General features: G+C 40.8%; 1 protein-coding gene and 1 non-coding gene across 2 annotated transcripts in view; both read right to left on the bottom strand.

Moving 5' to 3' along the window:
• Positions 1–4,776: 4,776 nt before the first annotated feature.
• The window catches only part of ARID4B (AT-rich interaction domain 4B), a 133,625-nt gene continuing 111,523 nt past the window's right edge, over positions 4,777–26,878 (bottom strand). Inside the window, exons 20-23 of the mRNA XM_049788918.1 lie at positions 23,139–23,252; positions 16,957–17,172; positions 14,134–14,280; positions 4,777–6,531 (exon numbers count right to left, since the gene is read on the bottom strand). Coding sequence (XP_049644875.1) covers positions 6,404–6,531; positions 14,134–14,280; positions 16,957–17,172; positions 23,139–23,252 — 605 coding nt within the window. The 3' untranslated portion in view covers positions 4,777–6,403. The remainder of the gene's footprint in view (positions 6,532–14,133; positions 14,281–16,956; positions 17,173–23,138; positions 23,253–26,878) is intronic.
• On the bottom strand, positions 16,400–16,506 carry LOC126031806 (U6 spliceosomal RNA). Its single transcript, XR_007503631.1, has one exon. It is a non-coding gene; the product is annotated as a U6 spliceosomal RNA (small nuclear RNA).

The following is a 26,878-nucleotide window of genomic DNA, read 5'->3' as shown; positions in this document are numbered from 1 at the left end:
AGATAGCACAGTGGTAGGGCTTTTGCCTTGCATGCAGTCAGTTCAGGACTGACGGTGGTTCAAATTCCTGCATTCCATATGGTCCCTGAGACTGCCAGGAGCGATTTCTGAGTACAGAGCCAGGAGTAATCCCTGAGCGCCACTGGGTGTGATTCAAAAAAGAAAAAAAAAGAAACGATAAAGAAGAAATTTTCCAGGGCCTACCTTTCCTAAAAAAAGAAAAAAGTTACTAAAACTTTCTTTTTTTGTTTTTGGGTCACACCTGGTGGCACTCAGGAGTTACTCTTGGCTCTGTGCTCAGAAGTTGCTCCTGGCAGGCTCGGGGGATCATATGGGATGCTGGGATTTGAACCGGGGTCCATCCTGTGATGGCCACATACAAGGCAAATATCTTACCGCTGTGCTATTACTTCGGCCCCCTAAAACATTCTTATAATGAGCACTATGATGAGTTTAGAGCACTGAACACTAATATGAATCTAAAGTATCCAAGTTCCTTTCCAATAGACTTCTGTGAACAAAAACGTTAGGACATCATTGCAGACATATTTAAATAGAAAATAAATTGCTAAAACAGTTTTATACTGAGCACTGTAATAAGAGTTTGGAGCAATGAGCATTGTAAATCTGAGACTAGAACATCCAAGATCCCTTTTCATGGACATCTGTGAACAAAAACATTAGGACATTTTAAAATAAAAAGCTCATGCCTCATCCTCAAAGTGAGGAATTAAGAGGCAACAATCTCCAGTCCAATGATTTCCTCTGCCACACCTTGGACAAAGTTCAGGTAGTCCCCTAGAAGGGGGAATATTGAGAGAGGCTCTGTATTCCCCGTGGAAATTGCCTGATCTATTCCAATTATCCTTAGCTTGCCTCCATACTGAAAAGGCTTTAATAGCATGAATTTGTGCCTGACCCAATGATTCGACACACTTTCAGTACCCCATGATGTCATCTCTCTCTGATAGGGCGCAAGATCATCTGACAATCTTCATTGACATTCTAAAAGCTAATTGTCTTAATTGGTGCTACTGCGTTTCTTTACCCCCTAATCTGTCTCTGAATTGCATGAATTCGTGCCTGACCCAATGATTCGACACACTTTCAGTACCCCATGATGTCATCTCTCTCTGATAGGGCGCAAGATCATCTGACAATCTTCATTGACATTCTAAAAGCTAATTGTCTTAATTGGTGCTACTGCGTTTCTTTACCCCCTAATCTGTCTCTGAATTGCATCCATCAGAAATTTCACATATGGTTTAGAAACTCCTTAAAAAATCCTTGCATAGGGGCCAGAAAGATAGCATGGAGGTAAGGCATTTGCCTTTCATGCAGGACAGTGGTTCAAATCACAGCATCCCGTATGGTCCCCTGAGCCTGCCAGGAGCGATTTCTGAGCATAGAGCCAGGAGTAACCCCTGAGCACTGCTGGGTGTAAACCCCCCCCCCAAATAATAAAGAAAAAATAAAAAAGAAGAAAAAGAAAAAAGAAAAATTCTTGTATAATTACCTGTATATTCAGCATCAGCATCAATTTTTTCTCAGTGGTGATGGTAGCCACAATGCTACCTCACAGACCTATGCTAAAATAGCATAAGGCAGGGCAGCCTGTAATGGTGTAGGGTATGGAGTTTTGTCTTAGCTTCATCACTAAACTATATTTTCCACTGCATATATTACAAAGGGCTTAGGCTGGTTTAAGCAATCACACGAAAATCCTGAGGAGTCCAAAGTTCCATTCCATTCTGTAAGGTATTCATTACAGTATGGAGATGTTGGTCCATATGAGGCACAGGCCTTTTTAAAGTGTATGTGTAGTTTATATTCAAGATGGAGGATCTTGATTTTAAAGATCGCCTTCCAGATGGGCGAGGAAGGAATGGTGAAGTTCATGGGGGCTAGGTGGTAATGGTGAGCTTTGCCTGCAACTACATCTCGGATGATCTCTATTGATGGGAAAGAGTTGGGGTAAGAGAAAAAGATATTTCTACTGATTCATTTTCAGACTCTGAGAAGAGGTAGTAGCTGCTTGTCATAAGCATCTTTCCCATCTGATGTACTAGGCCTGGCAGATTGATGTCTGTTTTTTTGCCAGTAGTGAATAATAAATTATTGGCCTTGGGATGACTTTTATTTGAACGAGCATCACCACTGGGAAGATGCCTTGCACGGGAGAAATTTCAGAGAGCATAGCATGTATATTTAGTTGCGAGAGATGTGAAAGCACCCGAATAACATAAAGCCACCCAGCATGTATGTTACCACTCAGGTAAAGGACATGGCACTTTCACTCCAGTACAAGGGGAAAGGGGACCATTATGGCCTTAATCCATCAAGGGATCCACTCACTGTTCATGGTGACGATCTGCCAGAGGGTCATGTCCACTCACTGTTTTATTAAGGTCTCTTTTCTCAGGTACCTATTTGGGGCACCAAATAAGGGCTCCACATACTGTAATCCAACCCTGTGAAAAATGTGTCTAGAACAGAGATCACCGCAGGAAATAAATCCCAACAAGCTGAGGAGGGTGAAACATGTGAGGAGAGCATTGCCCACCAAAATCGCATTTTTTGTTTTTTTGGGTCAAACCCAACAGCACAGGGGTTATTTCTGATTCTACGCTCAGAAATCGCTCCTGGCACGCTCAGGGGACCATATGGGATGCCGGGATTCAAATCACCATCCTTCTGCATGCAAGGCAAATGCCCTACTGCTGTGCTATCTCTCCAACCCCAAGAAAATGTTTTTCTTACCCTCACCCCACAGTGCTCACAGGCAATGCAAGGATCTAACCAGTTCGTCCACCTCTTCTCCAAATGGAGTCAATTTCAGAGATTGCTGAGTACTTGCTTTTCCTACGGCAGGCTTGGGCTTGATTTGGGTACCAGTGGTATTCTGAGTATTGCTTGGTATGCTCCTTCTGGAAATATGTGTTTCTATATGGCATTTCAAAAATATATTAATAATAAATTGTCAGGGTATTTCTAGGGACCAGAACATTTACTGTATTGTAAACTTATCATAAATCAACAAAATTTGCTTGAATAATTAGGAGCTCAGAATGTGGCCCAGTGGCAGCACAGTATTTACACATTTGAGGGCTGGGAGAGTGCTCAGTGCCCAGAAGTCATACCTTACATGGACTCAAATGAGTCACAGCATTACATGCACACCCCCACCTTTTCTGGTTTATTTGGGCAATGTCTCCAGGAGTAGTTTCACTCTAGATATGAGTATTGCTTTAGGTCTAAAATGTTTTACAGGACAAATAAAAAGGCCCAGAAAGACAGTACAAGGCTTTCCTTACATGTGGTTATCTAGATTCAATATACGACAACATGGTAACCAAAGACTCACCAGGAACCATCTCTAAGCTGAGCCAAAAACAAGACTTGAGCACCACTGGGTGTGGCCCTCAAACAAAAAAAACAAGCCATAAAAGCAAAACCAAAACAAAACAAAAAGCCAAAAAATATTTTTTATAAAAAAAATATAAAAATAAAAATAAATTTTAGATCTGAGAGATAATCTCAAATAGCTGGACTGCAATGCTTCTTTTTCTCTCTTTCTTATGACCACACCCAGTGGTGCTCAGTGGTTATTCCTTGCTCTGTACTCAGGAATTACTCCTTGAAGTGTTTAGGGACCATAAGGGATGCCAAGGATCAAACTTTTGGCAGGCTTACTGGAGTGCATGCTTAGTTCCTTTGAGTATAGTTAGAAATTTCCCTGAGGCAAAAGTCAGGAATAAATTCCCAAGCATGCTTGATATGGAATCACCCCTCTTCCACCCCCTGCCAGTCCCATAATAAAAGAATTTTCTTTTGGTGGAAAACTCACTACAATGGATACAAAATTGTCATTATTGACTTTAAAGGGTTTGATAAAGCAGTGGTTTTAACCCATATGCAACATATATATGTATATGTATATATGGTTGGAGAAATCATTTTAGAAAATGGTCACTTCTAGGTCAGGAAGTGATTTACTGTAGATAGTCTTTACACACATGAGCCCCTGAATTCAGTTCCTGGCACAGCAAAAATAAGTACAAAATCAAAAACATTAAAAAAAAATTAAACATAAGATTCACCAACTAGGAGAGTGACTATGGTGTAATGGGTAGGGTGACTGCCTTGAATGAGGCTGACCCGAGACAGACAGAGGTTGGAATTCCGACCTCCCACATGGTCCCAGGAGCCTGCCAGGAGGACTTCTGGCTGCAGAACCAGGAGGAACCCCTGAGCGCCGCCTAGTGTGACCCCTAAACAAACAACAAAAAGACAAAAAAAATTTCACCAACTAGGTATTATCCAGATCAGGTGTCCTTAAGGGAAAGGAACTGACCACTATTATTAAAACTGACCACTGTTTAACAATAATGTCCAGATGATTTCAATAATGCATGAAGCAGAGTGCACTAAAAGTATGGGACCACAAAAGTTCAATTAAGACAAAAAAGAAAGAAATGAAGCTGCTGCCATTAATGGTTTCAAGTGTTGTAAAATCAAACTTATTTTTTAGACAAACCCCTCAGTCATAAGTACTCATGCATTCAGGATAAGAAAATTAGTATATGTGAAAAGATAGAAATGCCTAAATTCCTTGTATCTGGTTGAGGCCTTTTAAATTATTACAAGCAGAATATTCCCTTTTTCGTATGTCAATTAACCACTAGTGATAGAACATGCTGGAGATAGATTATGTTCCAGTCAGCCATCACATACAGAAGTGAACTAAAAATTACTTAATCTTTTAGAAACAAAATCAAGGATTCACAAACTATGGCATTTTATTTCAGAGCCTTTGCTTACATTTGTACAATATATTACATAATTCATTGTTTGCAGATCCTAATATATACTTTATAGCTTTTATTCTATAAGCTTTTCTTCAATGTTTTGTTGTCAACAAATCTTTACAATCCTGTACAAATTTGAGTAACTTGAAACCATTTTCAACAAAATTAGTTATCATAAGCACACACTACAAGACTGGAAATGCTTTTCTTAGAAAAGTTGAATGTAAAGGATTCTGACAAGTTAGCATCTACAACAACACGCTTTGAATTTCTCAAGTCGTATTGTCAGAAAACAAATAAAACATGCCAGTCCCATCCAAAAGAACTACACAGAACTACAATTAAAACAGTAAAACAGTCTGTACAGTAAAGTACTGTGTATTAACAGTGCCAGGTATTAAATAGCTTAAATGAACACATCCACAATATACAAATGCCTTACAAAGGTGTAGAATTAAATACAAGTGCCAAACAGAACAGATTGGAATCATACAACATAAAGTCAATACAAGTGAAAACAATTTTGCGTTCATTTTGGATTTTATACAAGGCATTTAATTTATAGGCCTATCACCCCAATTAGCTATTAAAATTTAAAATAACAACCATCCTTTCAGACAGTTCTTATCAACAAACTTGAAGCATACTAATACAGTTTACTTGTTCCTGAAGTCCTCTTGTTGTAGCTCATAATAAAATAAGCAATACAAATGAATTATCTGTAGTTAAGGAAAAAGAAACATTTACAAGAAAACACAAAAATATAACTGTTATAATTCATTATGAATAAATATACACTTTGAACTGGCTAAGTACAATCTTTATACATTGTTTAAGATTTAATACAGTTTTTAGCCATTTTCTTTTTCACACAATGTATATATCAAAATTAAAAAAAAATACTGATTTATAGAAAAATGGCAAAGTACAGTAGTTCCATTCCAATTTGAAGGGGCACGAAAAGCCACTGTAAGACCTTTTAGCCTAATTCAAACCTGTAAACATTTTCAGTCTTTTTTAAAGAGAATCTTTAATATTTGGTTACCAGGACTGATGTCCAATATCCTGTTAACTGCAGGTTTTGAATTTATTACATGTGCTTGACTTATACAATTAAGGCCACCCTAAGGTGACTTGCTTTAAAAAACAATTAGCTTGTACAAATGAAAATAGGTTCATATTTTTTTCATAAATAAATGGAAAAATATCAAATGTTCCAGCTTTAACAAAATACAAGGGAATACATATACAGTAAGTTATCTTAACATGTTCTGGCCCACCCAATAACTATGCTTACTGTATTGTCTTTACAGGCAGTGAAAAGCCTCCGTTTGCCACAGTGGAAGGCCTTCAAGTTACCAGTCACACAATTCCCAGACAAGTTGGAAACAATTATTGCTCGAGGAAAAGCAGTTCATTGTACTTTTTCTTCATAAAAAAAAGTGCACTTAAGTGCCAAGTCAGCTTGTCAAGAAACAACTTTTAAATATAAAATAGTGCTTGTCTGATTTTTTTTTTTGTGCCACTGTGCAGTATAAAAAAAGACGTGGCCCTCAATAGCCATTAAGTGCAAAGTGCTTTAGCAAGTCCTGCTGTCACCTGCACTCAACTGACATTCCATTCTGTGATGCGCTAGACATTGATGGTTCAGCTAAAGTTAACATAACAGCAGCTGTTATGGAACTCGATGAAGGTGAAGACGAGGATGAGGATGTAGCAGCACCTAAGTAACAGAGAAATCAAATCAGTAACAGATTTAAAGTATATCCAACAATAGAAAGAAATAGCACAGTAGTCTCTAAAATTTCTGGGATCCAGAGATATAAGGATTAAGGCTCCTATCTTGCATCCTGCCAATCCTTATTAAAATCCCTTGTACTACATACGGTCCTTTGAGCATCACTAGAGGTCATGTCCAAGCAAAGATCCAGGACTAGCCTAAGCACTGCTAGGTATGGCCCAAAATAAACACAATAAACAAATTCTGAAGCCAGAGTAAGTTGTAGAGCATATGTCTTGGTTTCAACTACCTGTACTAGCATTAGCTTTGACAGTACATTTATCAACCACCTGTACCATCAAAAATTTAAAAAAATTCTCTCCTTTAAGTAATTAATATGCCAAGTTATATAGGTAATGAAAAAGGACAGTTTAAAGGAGTGATTGCAATGTCTGGACTGAGGATTAGTGATGGTTTCAGATATAAAATGATTTTAAAAGCCCAAATTTCATGTAGTAATTAACTGCTGGTCAGGGTTAGTACAAACAGGATGCTTGATCCTTAGAATGTAAAAAAACAACGGGCTAGAGAATACTTCTGCTGCAAGATTTAAAGAGATGAAGAAATGTTGAGCTCAGTATATTCAGAAATGAAAATAAAATAGAATTCTGAAATAAAACAAACATTAAAAAGAGCTTTAGGGATCTGGAGAGATAGCATGGATGTAAGGCATCTGCCTTGCATGCAGAAGGACGGTAGTTCGAATCCCAGTATCCCATATGGTCCCCCCGAGCCTGCCAGGAGAGATTTCTGAGCATAGAGTCAGGAGTAACCCCTGAGTGCTGCCAGGTGTGACCCCAAACCAAAAACCAAAAACCAAACAAACAAAAAAACTTTAAATCCAGTAATAAGAATCTGTAACCCAATGCCCACCGTCTTCCTGGCAAAAAAATGACCCAGTTCCAAGGTCCAAAAGAAAATGGATGCCCATCCTTTCCAAGTAGTCTGGTCCTAGAAGATATCTCTACAACACTCTCAAAGAGAGTGAGACAGATTCCCCTTTCTACACTGTCCTTATGTCACATCCTATATCTTCTGACAGTAATGGCCCAGCTCCATGGCTCAATCTTATCAAATTTCTGAAGTTATCTATAAATCCTGGACACCCTTACATAGTCTTATCAGCTCAGTAGTATCACAGAAATTGGATGGGAAAGTTACATAAAAATCTACCAATCTCAGTGGGCATAAACAGTAACATAGAAGGCTCAACAAGTACCAACCACAGCTCAGTAAGTTATTAAGACATTGAATTTATTAACACCATGAAGAGATACAATAATCACTTCAAATTCACCTGTGGTGATCTAAGTTTTGATAATTTCATTTTCCTTTGCATTGTAACAAGCAATATGAAATAAATTTGTTTGTGCTTGATTGGAGGCAAGCTGTGGTGGGTAAAAAATTGGGGACACTGGTTAAGAGGTCACACTGGTGGTAGTGGGATTAGTGTTTGAACATTTAATATTTGTAATAACTATATTAGAAACAATTTGGTAAATCACAGTGTTATATAAATTAGGGGGAAAAAGACCCTATAACCTATCTAAAGATCTTCTGCTCCCTCCTATTAACCTTTAGTGTTTAGAGTTTCTTTCTTTCTTTCTTTTTTTTTTTTTTTTTTTTTGGGGGGTCACACCCAGCATTGCTCAGGGGTTACTTCTGGCTGTCTGCTCAGAAATAGCTCCTGGCAGGCACGGGGGACCATATGGGACACCGGGATTCGAACCAACCACCTTTGGTCCTGGATCGGCTGCTTGCAAGGCAAACGCCACTGTGCTATCTCTCCGGGCCCGTGCTTGGAGTTTCTAAGGAATTTAAATGATGACGAGATTGGAAGGCTAATTATTTATCTAACTTGGGCGTTTTTAGTATTTGGGTCAAGCCAGCTGTGCTCATGGTTTTGCTCCTCACACTGCATGGGGATCACTCCTGATACTGCTCAGCAGACCATACAGTGCCACAGATTGAACCCTGTTAACTTTATCTCTGTACTATCTCTCCCGTTCCTTTTCTGAAAGATTGAGTAAGAGTCTGCTGACACTCTGACTCCACCATAGCCAAGAGGCCCAGCTCCACAACTCCAGAAACACAGAAACCTGCACAACACCCCACTACTTTAAGTAGGTCAATAGTCTGACAACTCTGGTCTTTTCGAAAGAGAAACAGGTGAACTGCCCTCCCTAGGGCCAGCAGATCCCACACCTGAATTCCACTATAGAAAGGGGCCCTACTCCACAATGCCTAGAGCAGCACAATAACTCACCCTAATTTCTTAGTACTCATAGCACATTAGCATAGTAAACCCAAAGTGAAGATGCACAGAGTCAGCAGTGCAGACAAAAGATAGTGCTAAAACAAAAAAACTATGAAAATGAAGAGCATGGTAGATGATTTAAAACAATATATGCTCAAGAGACTGGAGTAATAGTACTGTAGGTAGGGCGCTTGTCTTGCATGTGAACAATTCAGGTTCTATCCCTGGCACCCCATATGGTCTCCCAACACTGTCAGAGTTGGCCCAAAAGCAAAACCAATGAAAACAGTAGACACTCTCTAACAGAAAAATTAACAATAGTTAAGCAAAGATCAAGAAGCTATAAGATAAAGGAAACTGCTAAATAAACAACAGGAGGTGAAAAATAGTCTAAAAAAGAAATAAACAGCAGGGGTCAGAGAGACAGGACCAGGTAGAATACTTGTCTTGCACAAAGGCAACCTGGATTTGATCCCCAGCATCCCATAAGGATCCAGAGTCTTCCAGGAGTGATTCCTAAGTGCTGAGTCAGGAGTAACCCCTGAGCACCACTGAGTGTTCCCCAAAGCAAAACAAATAAAGAAATGAATATACCAGAGAACTCTAAGATGAGCTCAAGAGGAACAGTATAGGGACTGGTGGGGTTTTTGAAGAACAGTACAGTAAACTCAATGAAAAGTTCTTCCATTGTTATACACTGGGGTTCAAGGAAACTTATTTTGGTGTCACTTCTGGCAAGGTTTTAAATTTTTTTGTTTTGGGGGAGCCACACCCGGTAGTGCTCAGGGGACCATATGGGATGCCAGGAATCAAACTGCATCTGTCCTGGGTTAGCCGCGTGCAAGGCAAACGTTATATCGCTGCGCTACTACTCCAACCCCACATCTGGCAATATTTAGGGGCAATTTCCAACAAGAGGCTGCTACCTGCAAGGCTTGTGGGATCATATGATGCCCAGGAGCAAACCTAGACCTCCTGCATGCAAAACATAAACTCTAACAGATGAGCTATATCCCTGATCCCAGGAATACATTTAAATTTTTTTTCCCTTTTTCTTTTTTTTGGAAGGCCACACTGACTGTGCTCAGGAATCACTCTTGGTGGGTGTGGAAGACCAAATGCAGTGCCTGGGATCAAAGCCCGGTTGCTCATATGCAAGAGAAGCACCTTACTCACTGTACCAATTCTCTGGTTGTTTTTTTGTTTTTGGGTCACACCTGGCAGTTCGTGATACTCCTGGCTCTGTGCTCAGAAATTACTCCTGGCAGGCTCAGGAAACCATTTGGGATGCCAGAGATTGAACCTGGGTCAGGCATGGGAAAACAAATGCCTTACCCACTGTGCTTCAGATCTGGCCTCTCAGGGGATCCTCTTCACTCATGAGTTCAGAAATTTCTCCTGGCAGTGGTTGGGGACCATATAGGATGTCAGGGATTGAACCTAGGTCAGCAGTGTGCAAGACAAGCACCTTCCCATTGTAAGATACCACCAACTTCCTCTATCTCTCCAGCCTCTAATAGACACTACCATTGGCTCTCTACAGTCTGTTTCCACATGGAAGACATCTTTTTTTTTTTTTTTGGGCCACACCTGGTAACACTCAGGGGTTACTCTTGGCTATGCGCTCAGAAGTTGCTCTTGGCTTGGGGGACCATATGGGACACCGGGGATCGAACCGCGGTCCGTCCAAGGCTAGCGCAGGCAAGGCAGGCACCTTACCCCTAGCGCCACCGCCTGGCCCCGGAAGACATCAATCTTATTAAAACTATAAATGGATGATGTCAATTCCCTGTTAAAAATTTAGAAATGGGGCCCGGAGAGATAGCATGAAGGTAGGGCGTTTGCCTTGCATGCAGAAGAACGGTGGTTCGAATTCCGGCATCCCACATGGTCCCCCGAGCCTGCCGGGAGCAATTTCTGAGCATAGAGCCAGGAGTAACCCCTGAGTGCTACCGGGTGTGACCCAAAACCCAAAAACCAAACAAACAAAAACCTTAAAAATGAGGCCGGAGTGGTGGCACAAGTGGTAAGGAATCTGCTTTGCCCACGCTAGCCTAGGAAGGACCCTGGTTCAATCCCCCGGTGTACCACATGTTCCCCCAAGCCAGGAGCGATTTCTGAGCGCATAGCTAGGAATAACCCGAGCATCATGGGGTATGGCCGGAAAACAAAACAAAACAAAAAACAGAACTATGGCTGGATGGTTCAAAGTGTTGGAGTTCATGCTTTGCATGTGGAAGTCCCAGATTTAACTGAGACTAATATTCTTAATACTTTTCCACCACAATTTTATTTCCTGCTTATAAAAGGCACCAAGTGCATTTCAATCTTAAGAAGTAGCTGGGCCAGAGCAATAGCACAGCAGTAGGAAATTGCCTTGCATGCAGCCAACCCGAAACAGATCCATGTTCAATTACTGGGATCCTATATGGTCCCCTGAGCCTGCCAGGAGCAATTCTAAGCACAGAGCTAGGAGTAACCCAAGCACCGAGTGGTCCATAAACGGGGGGAAAAAAAAAGTAGCTACTCTCAATCTAGTGATTTTGCACCTCTATGGGATAGTTAGAAATGTCTGGAATCACTTTAGGTTGTCATAACTAGGATGTGCATTCAGTGGTAAGAGCCAGAAATATTCATTATTTACACATTTGAGAATAGTTCTCTAGAGCAAAGAACTGACCCTAGTTCAAAAGTTTCATTTAGGGGCCGGTGAGGTGGCACTAGAGGTAAGGTGTCTGCCTTGCAAGCACTAGCCAAGGAAGGACCGTGTTTCGATCCACCAGCGTCCCATACGGCACCCCCAAGCCAGGGGCAATTTCTGAACGCTTAGCCAGGAGTAATCCCTGAGCATCAAACGGGTGTGGCCGAAAAAAAATTTTTTTTTCCATTTAAAAAGCTCTATCCTGGGGCTGGAGAGATGGCATGAAGTTAGGGGGTTTGCCTTGCATGCAGAAGAACAGTGGTTCGAATCCCGGCATCCCATATGGTTCCCCGAGCCTGCTAGGAACGATTTCTGAGTGTAGAGCCAGCAGTAACCCCTGAGAGCTGCCGGGTGTGACCCAACTCCCCCCACCCAAATAAAATAAAAAGTTCTATCTTACCAAACTGTCTCTTCAAAATTCTTTGTTGAAGTTCTGAATGCAATGCTATGTATTTGGAGAGGGTTTTTAAGTAGGTAATTAAGTTTAAATGAGATCTATGGATGGGATCCTAATCCAATAGGGACAAATGTCCTTATAAGAAGAGAAAAAAAGACACCAGAGATTCTCTCTTCGGAGAAGAAAGGACACCTAAAGAAGACTGCCAACTAGAACACGAGAAAACAAGCCTCAGAGGAAAGCAAAACCTATCTGCTGCTTAGACTTTGAAACCTTACAAATGTGAGGAAATAACACTTTCATGGTTTTAAATTTCCTACTTGGTAGCATTTTGTTTTTGTAAAAGAAGACTAGAAGTAGTCTCTTTCTTCAAAAATTTTTCTTGCACTATACAATTTTATTACTATTGTGATTTCATCTTCAAAATTTAGGACCTTTGGGGCCAGAGAGATAGCATGGCAACAGGGCATTTGCCTTGCATGCAACTGACCCGGTATCCCATATGATCCTAGAGCTTGCCAGGGGCGATTTCTGAGCGCAGAGCCAGGAGTAATCCCTGAGCGCCAGCAGGTGTAACCCAAAATCAAACAAACATAAAAAAAAAAATTAACTTAGGATCTTTGTTTTGGTCTTTGCTTCTTACATTTCTATATGATCAAAAGAGAGACACAGGCTATTTTAACAACCTTAAAGCAGTCTCTGGGAATGTTACCTACCAAGAGAATATGCAACCAGAATTTCATCCTTTTCTTTAATAAGTTCAAGCAGGGCCGGGAAGGTGGCGCTAGAGGTAAGGTGTCTGCCTTGCAAGCGCTAGCGTAGGACGGACCGCGGTTCGATCCCCCGGTGTCCCATATGGTCCCCCCAAGCCAGGAGTGACTTCTGAGCGTATAGCCAGGAGTAACCCCTGAGCATCAAATGGGTGTGGCCCAAAAACCAAAAATAAATAAATAAATAAATAAGTTCAAGCAGCCATCATTGGGTATAATTTTATTTTCTGGTTGATCTTGTTCACCTGAACTCAGACATACTTCCAAATATCAGAATCTGTCTGTTTGGCCTCAAGTCTAACTTTCTCCAGCACAATGCCCTGTGCATGAGAACTGCCTTGGAAATAGTTGGCTTTGAGGCTACCCAAAGGCACTTTATTGTACTGCTTGATGTACACACTTCTAATATCACAGGAGGCTGTGGGGCTTCCAGGCAGTACAAAAACTAGACACTTACCCATCCTAGTGGCAGAACAGGTCCAAGCAGAAGAGCTCTTGCTTCAAATTATAACTTCTTTTATTAACAATGGTCATTCAAGTCCCAATGAAAATGATCCTCAACCACTTGTAATCAAATATTATCAAATTACCTTTAACTCACTCTACACAATTAACCTCATTGTAATCTCTTCATAGTGTCTTTCACCACCTGACATGTTGATTAGTTTTTTTTTATTCTTTTTTGAATATATTAGAAGCTCTATGAAGATGAGCATTATGATTTCAGATAATTCTTCAGATATGCTAGAAAAAAATTTTTTTTGTTTTTGTTTTTGGGTCATACCCAGCAGCGCTCAGGGGTTACTCCAGGCTCTACACTCAGAAACTGCTCCTGGCAGGCTCGGGGGACCATATGGGATGCTGGGATTCAAACCACTGTCCTTCTGCATGCAAGGCAAATGCCCTATCTCCACGCGATCTCTCCGGTCCCTAGAAATTTTGTTTTTGAGCTACACCCAGCAATGCTACCTCTGTGTTAGGGATAAAACTTGGTGTGGTTTAAAGAACCATGTAGGGTACCAGGGATTGAATTTGAGTTGATCACAATGCAAGGAAAGTATCCTACCTACTGTATTATTTACCTCCCAAGTCTCAAATGTTAAATGTTATAATAAAAATAAAGCAGAGGAATTGAGAGAGAGAGAGAGAGAGAGAGAGAGAGAGAGAGAGAGAGAGAGAGAGAGAGAGAGAGAGAGAGAGAGAGAGAGAGAGAGAGTGTGTGTATGTGTATGTGTATGTGTATGTATTATATATTTTGGGTTTTTTGGGGCCATACCCAGCTGGTACTCAAGAGCTTACTCCTGGTAGGCTTAGGTAATGAGATGGGGCACCTGGGATCTAACCCACATGTAAGGCAAGTGCCCTACCTGCCACACTTATTCCATAAATGCTTTATGCTTAAGTAAAGTAAAAGACTTACTTTCTCTCTCTTTCTTCTTTAAACGCTTTCTCCTCCGGTCAATTGAAGCTACTTCAGATTTTAATGATAGATAATGTTTTCTGATTTCTTGCAATTTTTCTTGAAGAATTGTGATTCGTTCAGCACTTGTCATATTTTCCAGATCCGCTGTGAATTTAAAGCTATCATTATTAACATATTTGGATGAAATGTTAATGCATGAAAGAACTATAGAAATTAAAATTGTTTATTGACTAAGAATATAGAAATAAAGAAAATATGTATGCAAATATCCACATCCACACACAATATCTCCACAGCATATTGTTTAAAAAAATCATACCTAGAAATAAGATCTGAAGGGCACAAAAAGTTATATTATACTTTTTCTTTCTTGGTTTGTTTTTGTGCCACTCTCAGCAGTGCTCAGAGTGTATATTCTTGGCTCTGAACTCAGGGATCACTGTGAGCTCAGGGGACCATAAGGAGTGCTAGAAATCAAAGACAAGTCAGCAGTATGCAAGGCAAACGCCCTACTTACTGAAGCAGCTCTCTGGCCTTAGTGTCTTCATTTTGTTTTTGCTTTTGGGTCACACCCAGTGGCACCAGGGGTTACTCCTGGCTCTGTGCTCAGAAATCACTCCTGGCTTGGGGGACCATATGGGACGCCAGAGGATAGAACCACAGTCCATCCCAGGTTAGTGCGTGCAAAGCAAATGCCCTACTGCTTGCACCACCGCACCTACTCGGAGGCAAATTTTTGTTGTATTTTTTTTGAGGGGGGTCACACCCAGCAGTGCTCAGGTATTATTCCTGGCTTTGTACTCAAGAATCACTCCTGGTGGGCTCAAGGCGCCATATGAGATGCTGGGTATAGAACTAGTTTGGCCACATGCAAGCATTTTATCTACTGTACTCAATCTCAGCATACACCCAACCCCTGTACTACTTCTCTGGCCCCCCCCCTTTTTTTTTTTTATGGTTTTTGGGTCACACCCGGCAGTGCTCAGGGGTTACTCCTGGCTCCATGCTCAGAAATTGCTCCTGGCAGGCACAGGGGACCATATGGAACGCTGGGATTCGAACCGATGACTTCTTGCATGAAAGGCAAACGCCTTACCTCCATGCTATCTCTCCAGCCCCCCCCCCTTTTTTTTTTTTGGTTTTTGGGCCACACCCGTTTGACGCTCAGGGGTTACTCCTGGCTATGAGCTCAGAAATCGCCCCTGGCTTGGGAAGACCATATGGGACGCCGGGGGATCGAACCGCGGTCAGGCCTACGCTAGCGCTTATAAGGCAGACACCTTACCTCTAGCGCCACCTTCCCGGCCCCTCTCTGGCCCCTTTTGAGGCAAGCTTTTGATTTAAAAATATTTTATGAAGGGCTAGCTAGATAGTACAGCAGGCATGGTGCTTACAGATCAGAGATCTATATTGGGCATCCTACATCAAACCCCAAGATCCATCAGAAGTAATCTTGGAGCTCTTTCGCATGTGAACCCAAAAACAAAAGTTTGGGAATTTTCCATGTATACAAAAGTATACATAATTCAGCAATTTATATCATCATTCAGTACCAATAATAATAAAAAATTCTGACAAGTACTGGCTCATATTCTTTACTTTTTTGGGGGGTTTTCGGCCACACGCAGTAACGGGATACTCCTGGCTATATGCTCAGAAATTGCTCCTAGCTTGGAGGACCACATGGGAACCCAGGGGATCAAACTGGAGTCCATTCTAGGCTACCACATGCAAGGCAGACACCTTACAGCTCACACCATTGCTCCGGCTCATATTCTATTCCCATCTACTTTTTATCTAAATCATTATTATTATTTTACTATTTTTGATTCTAAATACAAAATTATTTTAAAGTAATTTTTTCAGGGAGTGGGGATTTTAGCCACACCTGGGATTGCTCAAGGACTCTGCCCAGTATGCTACTTAGGGAATCATCTAGTGCTGTTACTAAACTTTAGGTTTCCAGCAAGCAAAGTATTTAGATTAACCCTTTTAACTCTCTGGCCTCTATATCAATCTCACGCGATCACATCAAGTATATAATCAGGGGCCGGAGAGATAGCATGGAGGTAAGGCATTTGCCTTGCATGCAGAAGGTCGGTGGTTCGAATCCCGGCATCCCATATGGTCCCCCAGCCTGCCAAGAGCGATTTCTGAGCGTAAAGCTAGGAGTAACCCGAGTGCTGCCGGGTGTGACCCAAAATCCAAAAAAAGTATATAATCAGTGCTAAAACTTGCTTAGACTGCCTTAAAAAATTTTTTTAGCACTTTGTTTATTCAAATTAAGATCAAATTAATTCTTGCGCAGGGGCCATGCTAATCTTCTCTGTATCGTTCCAATTTTAGTATATATGCTGCCAAAGCAAGCACAAGATCAAATTAATTCTTTACATAACAATTGGTCATTACAGTAGATCCTTCTTACTGGCAGGAGATATGCGTAAAGATCCGAGAGGATGTTGAACCCGGCATGTTCATTTTTCTACACATTTACTTATAATACCCATATTAAAGCTTAATTTATAAATTAGGCACAGAAAAATAAAATGAGACACTGTCATGAAAATTAATGTGGCATATCTCCCTCAAGGTGTTTTATTATATGTAGTATTTCCTGATTGTAGTTCACTATGGAGAAGATAATAAAAGGATGTCTGTGAACAAGGAGGGTCTCTGGATTTAGGGACTCTTTCAACAATAGCAGCAAGAGCTATTGGAATAGTTTCTATTTAACTATTGACTATATATATATCACTTTTGGAGAAATACTATGTTCACATAAAAAATTTTCAGTCTTTGGGAAAAAAATTTATCACTTACACATCTGAAAACTCCATTTGTAAACTTTGGGTAATCTATTACTGGGTTCCTTGAGATCAGGATCTTTCTCACCATTCTTTCCACATTTTCCTGGAGATTGTGTCCTCGCAGGAGACTTGGTACTGTGAGACTTCATTCCAGTGGAAACTGACTTGACTGGCTGAGTCTTAGTTACACTTTCACCAGCAGAAAGTTCTTCACTATCACTACTGTTTGCTGAAAAAATTTTAATAGAACTAATAAGCATAAAAGTAACAGAAAATTTTCCGTAGTGAAAAATTTTGAATTAATCATTATAGAAGACTTATTTTTCATAACTCCTTTCTAGAAATCTGAAAATCATCACAGACAAATGCAATAGCATCTCAGTTAAAGAAAAATAAAAACAAAAACTCTTATCTGAATTGCCAATTCAGTTATTTTTTTTTAAAACCACATCTAGTTTGGTGTTACTCCTGGTGGGAATTCAGGGACATGGGAATGCTAGGGATAGAATAAAGGTTGGAAACTTGCCTTACCCTCTGTACTATCACTCTGATCACCAATACATTTATTTTTATTTTTTATTTTTGGGCTACACCTGGAGGTGCTTAGGGGGTCATTTCTGGCTCAGTGCTCCCTGCTCAGAAATTACTACTGGCAGGCTCAGGAGACATATGGAACGCTGAGGATCCTGGGTTGGTCTTGTGAAGGCAAACACCTTGTTCAGGGCCCAACCAATAATAGTTTTAAAATGCGACTCAAATTAATCTTCCAGTATATCTTGTAGAATGCCAAATATAGTTATTATTTGAATAGTTTCCTATTATATGTAAATAACTATACAATAGAATATAGAATCTTTAGAAAATTTTAAATTAGTAAGGGGCCGAAGAGATAGCATGGAGGTAGGGTGTTTGCCTTGCATGCAGAAGGACGGTGGTTCGAATCCCGGCATCCCATATGGTCCCCCAAGCCAGCCAGGAGTGGTTTCTGAGCGTAGAGCCAGGAACTCCTGAGCGCTGCTGGGTGTGACCCAAAAACCAACCCTCCCCCAAAAGGGGGGGGCAAAGCGACAGTACAGCAGTAAGGCTTTGCCTTGCACACAGTCAACAACAGGATGGACCCCGGCAACCCATATGGTCCCCTGAGCCTGCCAGGAGTGACATCTGAGCGCAAGTCAGGAGTAACCTGAGAGCCAAGTGTGACTACCCCCAAAACAAAAAATATAGATTAAAATAAATTGGAAAAATTTCAATTTTGGATTACTTACATATTGTGTACATGCAATACATTCCTATCCTTTTGGTCACAGTGATGTATAATCATATAATGAAGTCTTTGAGAATAAACTAAACTTTTATATGTATAACATGTTTCTCAGGGCCAGAAAGATAGCACAGTGGTAGGGTGTTTGCTTTGCAAACCCAGGAAGGACCTGGGTTCGATTCTCGCATTCCATATGGTCTCCCGAGTCTGCAAGGAACGATTTCTGAGCACAGAGCCAGGAGTAACCCGAATGTCACAGGTGTGGCCCAAAAACCAAACCAAAACAAAAAACCAAAAAGACCCCATGTTTCTCCCTAGCATTATAGCTACTTGACTACAATAATTTTGTTCTGTTTTGGGGCAACTCAGGGTCCTCAGGGATTACTCCTGGGATCATCTGGGATGCCATGATAGAATCCAGGTCAGCAGCATGCCCCTACTATCTCTCTGGACCCTAAAATAAATTAATTCTTGCTCATTTTGCAGGACATATGCTCAAAACTTTTTTTGGTCTTTTGATTTTTGTTGTTGTGCCTTAGATCATACTTTGGCTTTCCTTTGGGACTGTTGTTAGTGTGATGCTTGGGGGGAAACATGAAGTGCTGCAGACCATACCCAGAGTCTCATATATTTCATTGAGACACTTTCCCAGCCCCTAAATCATCAATTTATACTGGAAATACATTCAATCAATACTGGTGAAGAAGTCCAAAGCCTATGTGGTAATTATGTTAGATCTGTCTTTACTGATTAAAGCCAGGATTAAAATACTTAAACTTCAAGTTTATCATGAGAATATCATCATATTTCATAAAATATTTAATGGAATATCATGAGAAAATATCATGAATATTTCCAAAAATTACTTCTGTCTATAGTATTCTTTCAGAAATTAGTGCACAGAGGTAGCCACCATGTCTACATTAGGACAACTCCATAGACTCTCTATCCTCAAAAGAGATGTATACCAAGCCATGAAAAATCATGGGTATACTAGCAATGCAGCTGAAAATGGCAATCTCAGGAGAAGACAATGAGCCAGGTCCCTGCCCTGACAAAGCTAGCCCACAACCGCAGCTCCACGACTTAACAACTGATCTCTGTAGAGAATGTCAGACTGACCAAAACTTCAGATATACTAGTACCTGGGCTGACAAGATTTTAAAGAATGAGCACACGCACACTCCCATTCCCTTGTATTTCTGGAAGCCCTGACAGCTGAAACCACACCCCACGAATGCAGTAGCTATGTTTGTGTTTGGCCAGCTCCATAGACACACTCTATTTTCAAAAGAAATGTATACCAACCTGTAAAAAATCATAGGTACAGGGCCGAAGAGATAGCATGGAGGTAAGGCGTTTGCCTTGCCCCCCCCCACCCCAACATAGGTACACTGGCCGACAGCTAAAATGACAATCTTGGGAAAAGAGGGCAGAATAAGCCCTGCCCTTCTAAAGCCACAACCAGCTGCACTCACCACCCATGACTTCCACTTAGCCAATGGCCTAACATCATAACCTAACCACTGATCTCTACAGACACCCAAATCCACCCAAATTCCAGATATGTCAGTATTTGGGCTGACATTACTAGGACATTTTTGGAATGAGTATGGGCATGACCCTGTCCACCTATCAAATTTCTGGAAGCCCAGGGAACCAAACTATGTCCCAAAAAAACCAAAATATCAGCCACAGAGCTTGGAATTCCTGGACCATGTGGCTAAATATGGGACCAGGCAACAATTCCAACTTTTTTCAATACTATCACCCAGTAGGAATACACCAATTTAGATGTCAACATAGATTCAAAGTCACCTTTGAAACAAAACAAAAATATGTTCTTTAAATAAAGCAATTTATAATAAGAGGGAGTTAAAACCAATTAGATTAGATAGTACAGGAATTAAATTGATTGCCTCACATGTGGCAGACCACAGTTTGATTTGTGACACTTAAGATAAGTCAGCAGAAAATTGCTGGGAGCATAGAGCTAGGATTAAACCCTGAGAATTGTTAGACGTAACCCACCCAAAAAAGAATATGAGTTGGGCCCGGAGAGATAGCACAGCGGTGTTTGCCTTGCAAGCAGTCGATCCAGGACCAAAGGTGGTTGGTTCGAATCCCGGTGTCCCATATGGTCCCCCGTGCCTGCCAGGAACTATTTCTGAGCAGACAGCCAGGAGTAACCCCTGAGCATCGCCGGGTGTGGCCCAAAAAAACCCAAACAAACAAACAAACAAAAAATATGAGTTAATCCATTATACTAAATTTTCAGAGAATAGTTTCATTATTCTGATTTACTAATCATAAGCTCAACAATTAAAATAGAGCATTGATAACACTGCATTTCTTTTTTATTCTGTTTTTGTTTTTTTCGGCCACACCCGGTGACATTCAGGGGTTACTCCTGGCTATGTGCTCAGAAATTGCTCCTGGCTTGGGGGACTGTACAGGATGCCAGGGGAGCCAGTCTGTCCTAGGTTAGCGCATGCAAGGCAAATACCCTTCCGCTTGCACCACTTCTCAGGCACCAATATTGCATTTCTAAATTGATTTTGTTTGGTTTCTTTGTTTTTAGGAGCCACACCCAGCGGCACTCAGGGGTTATACTCCTGGCTCTGTGCTCAGAAATCGCTCCTGGAAGGCTGGGGGGACCATATGGATGCTAAGAATCGAATTAGGGTCTGCCCAAGTAAGTCACATGCAAGGCAAAGGACCTATCGCTGTGCTATCTCTCTAGCCCTGTATTTCTAAATTAGGGCCTGAGCCATTACACCACCCCAACCATGGTCAACCTGGGTTCGATCCCTGGCATCCAATGTGGTCCCTGAGACCACCAGGAGTGATTCCTAAGCACAAAGTGAAGAGTAACACCTGAGCATTGCTGGGTGTGACCTCCAAACCTTCCCCCTCTATTTTTTTCTTTTTCTTTCTTTTTGTTTTTTGGGTCACACCCAGCAGTGCTCAGGGGTTACTCCTGGCTCTCCGCTCAGAAATCTCTCCTGGCAGGCTCGGGGGACCATATGGGATGCCGGGATTTGAACCACCGTCCTTATGCATGCAAGGCAAATGACTTACCTCCATCTACCTCTTTGACCCCACCCCCCACCTATTTCTACAGGCTGGAGTGATAGCACAGCTGGTGCTTTCCTTATAAGGGCCAACTAGGACTGATCTGGGTTCGATCATTCCATATGGTTCCTCGAATCAGCCAGGAGCAAATTCTGAGCACAGAGCCAGGAGTAACCCAAGCGCTGCTGGGTGTGGCTCCCCCCAAAAATCGCTTTCTAAATTATGTATATATTAACTAAAAGTAAGAAAATCCACTTAAGGAAATGTCATTCAACTTACTGAGAGAATTGTATTTATTTATTGGAACTTTTGAGGTCAAACTCAATGGTGTTTGGAGGATGCTCCCAGTGGTGTTCAGAGGACCATCACCAATGCTGGAGATCAAAGAGACTCAAATCTTTTATTTTTATTTTTTTGGCTTTTTTTTAGTCACACTCAAGGGTTACTCCTGGCTCTGTACTCAGAAATCGAACCCAGGTCTTTCCAGGGACAGCAGCGTTCAAGGTAAATGCCCTAAAGCTGTGCCATCTCTTCAGCCCCTGAAAGAGACTCAATCTTGCACTTTCTGTCTCGTCCAAATCATTTAAGCTTGGTAAAGTTTTGAAGACATATTATTATTAAATATTACATAGTTCAAGAAAAAAAATTTTTTTGGGTCATGCCTGGTGGTGCTCCACGGTTACTCCCAGCTCTGCATTCAGGAATCATTTCTGACAGTGCTCAGGTACCATATAGGATGCTAGGGATTGAACCCTGGTCAGCCACATGCAAGGAAAGAACCTACCTGCTGTGCTATCACTCTGGGGCCCAAGAAATGTTTTTAGATATCCTGAAGTTATACCAAATAAGTAACCAATTTACTGATTTTTTTTCATTTAATAATTGTTACCCCCATAAAACATATAGACTCTCAAAACCTAAAAAATTACTCCAGGTAAGAAAGATACAGTAAGTCCCTCCACATAGCTATTTCAGGAATAAAAACCTCCAATAATCTTTAATCCATATTATAAATAAATCTCTTTACAGTCCCCCTCCCTGCTGCTCCTGAATCCCTGACAACTACTAGTGAGGCCCCACTGTGATGCAGAGATGTTTGAGAGAGCCAGGCTTTTCATGACGACCTTGCTGAGCAACAGTTGCCCGGGGCCCAAGGGACACCATATTCACCTCCTGGAAGTCATGGGCTCAGCAGAACCTCAGGTAGCTGGCCAAATGACTCTTTTCTGCACTGAAGTGCAGCCAAGTTGGCCGAAAGCAAAGGTCAGGCAGTGGAGGTGGCAGGAGTCTCCTGGAAGAGCAGCAGGAGACCAATGTGGGAAACCTGAAAAAAAATTCTTTACATATTTTCTGCTTCTCACTTTGTCTACAAATGAGAGATAAAATGTGTATCTCTCAGGAGAAATATATATGTAATGTATATACTACAAATTCCAGTAAATATAGAAATATATGTATATATTCCTGCAGATGGGTGAATAGTCATTGCTGAAGTTAAATTTTTAGTTGGTACATACTTAAACAAAATGTTGCTTCTATCAGATCATAGGGTACATATTTTAGTATATTAGATAAGAATTATTGTAAATATAATTCTTAAAAACTTTCATCTTGATTATTTCATTTATTTATTCACTTATTTTTGGGGGTCATATCTGGCAATGCTCAGGGATTATTCCTGTTACCTGGCCTCCGGCATGCAAGGAATGTACTTGCATTTTGAGTTAATCTGACTCTTGTTTAACTTTTCGATAGTAGAGACAAAAATCAAAATAATGAACTATCTCATATCTAATGGTAAAACAAAAATGTATATGGCATTATGTTTACATTTAAAATATTAGAACGTTCAAACTTACTGCCTTTCCCCTTCTTTTTGTTGTTTACCACTGTTGGCTTCTGGCTTCGTTTCTGCTTTTTCGATGAACTTCCTCCTCCCTGAGTTTCTTTCACTCTTTTCTGACCTGTACAGGCTATGATGGGGGAAAAATATTAAGTAACAAAATAAAACCAAGCTTTCCCTCGGTATAAATTAAATATACATTTCAGAAGCATACAATAATTATTAATCTATATATTTTTATTATCATAGAATTTATAATGTATGAAAGTCATTAATGAGTTAAATTATTGAATATGATATTTTTTGGAGGGTGTCTCTGGAATGGGTGATCAAGGGACTTGGAATCATGCAAGAATTCCTCAGCCCTCTAGGCTGGGAGTTCAATAATAAGCAGCTGGCTCAGGATCCGCAATGCATCTCAATTACCTTGCTGCCTGGCAGTGGGGGACCTCCAGGATTAAAATCGTGATGTTCAGGAGACCATGTGGTAAAGAAATTAGAGTTGGCTGTATATGAATTAATGTCTTTAGCACACCCCTTCACTCCTGGAGGGGCTTTAGGGGACCCTAAGAGATACAAGGAATCAAACCCATGTCTGCTGCATACAAGACAAGCACCCTACTATAGTCCAGCACAGGTTTTGTTGCTTTTTATTTTGGTTTTGGGCTACACCCATTTGCATACTCAGAGGTTACTACTGGCTCTGCGCTCAGAAATTACTCCTGGCAAGCACAGGGGACTATATGTGATGCCAGAGTTTGAACCAGGTTGGCCACATGCAAGGCAAATGCCTTATGTTCTATTGCTCCAGCCACCAGTAAATTATTTATTTTTGGTTTTTGGGTCACACCAAGCAGCGCTCAGGTGTTACTCCTGGCTCTACGCTCAGAAATAGCTCCTGGCAGGCTCAGGGGACCATATGGTATGCTGGGATTCAAACCACCATCCTTCATGCAAGGCAAATGCCCTACCTCCATGCTATCTCTACGGCCCTGTAAAGTTTTTTTGTTGTTGTTTTTGGGCCACAACCGGTGATGCTCAGGGTTACTCCTGGCTATGCGCTCAGAAGTCGCTCCTGGCTTGGGGGACCATATGGGACACTGGGGGATTGAACCGCGGTCCGTCCTAGGCTAACACAGGCAAGGCAGGCACCTTACCTCTGGCACCACCGCCCGACCCCGTAAAGTATTTTTTTTAAAAGCAAGTAAGACATCTTTCTTTTAAAAAGTCAGCTATAAATGAAAATATGGTTCTTAGAATTTATGAGAATTGAAAAATGGCAAATGCTGAAAAAAGAAGCAAAACATATCTTTATTGGTTAAAATAGTAATGATATATTCCTATAATTATATTTCTCTCTCTGTTTTTGTTTTGTTTTTGAACCACTCCTAGCAGTGCAGGTTTTGAAAACCAGGTCAGCCATAGGCAAGGCAGCTAAACTATTGTTCTGAACCCATCTATATAATATTAATATAATTTTAAGTGATTTTAATAAGATCAATTTTGGAAGAAATTCAGCTATTTTATCAATTTAGCTCAACAATAATTTAGCATACATGGTACCAATTAATACACGTACCATTTACAAATTGAGCATAAATAACAGGCTTTGTCTCTTTGGGTGGGAGAGTCTTGGACCACACCTGGATTTGCTCAGGGCAACTGTCAGAGCTTCACGGGCCAGATGTGGTGCTGGCATTGAACCCACGTTGCTGGCTACATAACAAGGAAAGTGCTCTACCACTGGCAATCAGCAAATTAGCTTTTTTGATTTGTTTTTAGGCCACACTCAGAGGTGTTCAGGGCTTACTCCTAACTCTGGGTTGAAACATGGCTCCTGGTAGTGTTCAGAGAACCATATGATCTATCAGGGATTGAATTCAGATCAGCCACGTGCACGACATGTGCCTTATTTGTTTTCATATCACTCTAGTCCCCTAGCATATTTATTTGGGGTGGGGGGAGGCACAGCAGGTGGCGCTTATTTATTACTTCTGGATCTGTGCTTAGGATTCACTCTTGGCAGGCTCAGGAAACCATATGGGATGCTAGGGACCTAATCCTGGTCGGCCTGTGCAAGGCAAATGCCCTTATCTACTATGCTATCACTACGGCCCCATCACCTTACCTTTAAGAAATATCATCTTTGTAGAAATTACCTCCCAAATAACAGAGATATTTTCATTTTCTTTATAACTAGCTCAAGTTCAGCCCCTCTCTACTTCCTTTTCTGGGGGAAGGGGAGAGAGACCACACCCAGGGATGCTCGGGCTCTGCACTTACGAATTACTCCTGGTGTTGTTCAGGGGACCTTGCTTATAGGATGCTGAAAATCGAACTTCAGGTAGAAACATGCAAAACAAGCACCTACCTGCTATACTATCTCTCTGACCCATAATATATTTTTCTTTATATATATGTAATATATAGTTTTATATATAAAACATTTATAATATCTAGTTTCCCAAACTATCCCATAAAGTTATTCCTAACCCTGTACTCAGAAATTGCTGCTGGCTTGGGGGACCATATGGACTGCTGGGGATCGAACCCATGTCTGTCCTGGGTCAGCCACTTGCAAGGCAAAGGCCCTACCACTGTGCTACAAATCTGGCCCAATCTTTTTTTTTTGGGGGGGGGGGGGTTTGGGCCACACCCAGCAGCAGCACTCAGGGGTTACTCCTGGCAGGCATGGGGGATCATATGGGATGCCGGGATTCGATCCACCATCAGTCCTGGATTGGCCACTTGCAAGGCAAATAAATGCCCTACCACTGTGCAATCTCTCTGGCTCTGACTCTGGCCCAATCTTAATTAATTCTAAAGTTTGTTTATGCTTTGATAATTCAGTTACATGAGACAGAAAGGTACAAAAATATGATCATAATATCTGGGCATGATTGTAAAAGAAAGAAAACACATTTCCAATTAATTCAACTATTTATATTTTTAAAGATATAATAAGTCGGGGAGAAAAAAGTAAAGATGTAATAAGTCAAGATTTGTGTGACAATGTTATATAAGTTACCTTAATAAAGCTGAAAAAGAAACAAAAAAATTTGAGTGAGAAACCTTAAATTCTGATCTAAAATTTGTATCCCTTAAGTTTAGCTAAAAGCCTAAAACTAGAACAATATAATCAAGTCAGTCATATAAAATATATACTCTATAATACTCTATTTACAAAGGAAAAGTCTGTTTCAAAGCCAAGTGTCAGTCAAGATTATACCAATGTAATATACAGGAATACAGTAGCTTTTAAGAAAAGTTATGACTAAATTATAGCTCTAATAAAAAAGGCGAAAATTAATACTTTTGAAAAGTACTAATTTGAATTTCCACTTTTAATAACTCCACAGAAAATCAAGAAGTATTACTGTAGTTCAAATTATACATTGGTTTGTCAATTTGGAAGCTATGCATCTAAGAAAGCATCAAATTCCTTTACAAACTCACACAAAGTTAGTGAGGCTTGAAAATCTGTTAGACATGATTGTCTGAGGAAAGCAGTGCCTGGACAGTTGGTTGCTCCAAACCCCTACTTACAGTATTTGGTTAAGGTGAAGGGGTCTGTCAACAAATCAAAATGTTTGTGAGAAACTGCACATTACAATAGCAAAAACAATGTTACAGAAATATATTTAATCTGCTCATGCTAGATAGTGAACTGGTGTGTAATTTTCAATAGGTTTGGATTTGGGTCTGGGTACAATGTCTGGCATGTGTTCTGTCTGCTCGAAAAGACGGATGCCTCAC

The sequence above is a fragment of the Suncus etruscus genome, chromosome 15 (genome assembly GCF_024139225.1).
Source record: "Suncus etruscus isolate mSunEtr1 chromosome 15, mSunEtr1.pri.cur, whole genome shotgun sequence".
NCBI classification, from domain to species: domain Eukaryota; kingdom Metazoa; phylum Chordata; class Mammalia; order Eulipotyphla; family Soricidae; genus Suncus; species Suncus etruscus.
Note: the sequence above shows the minus strand (reverse complement) of the source record. Positions and strands in the feature narration are given on the sequence as shown.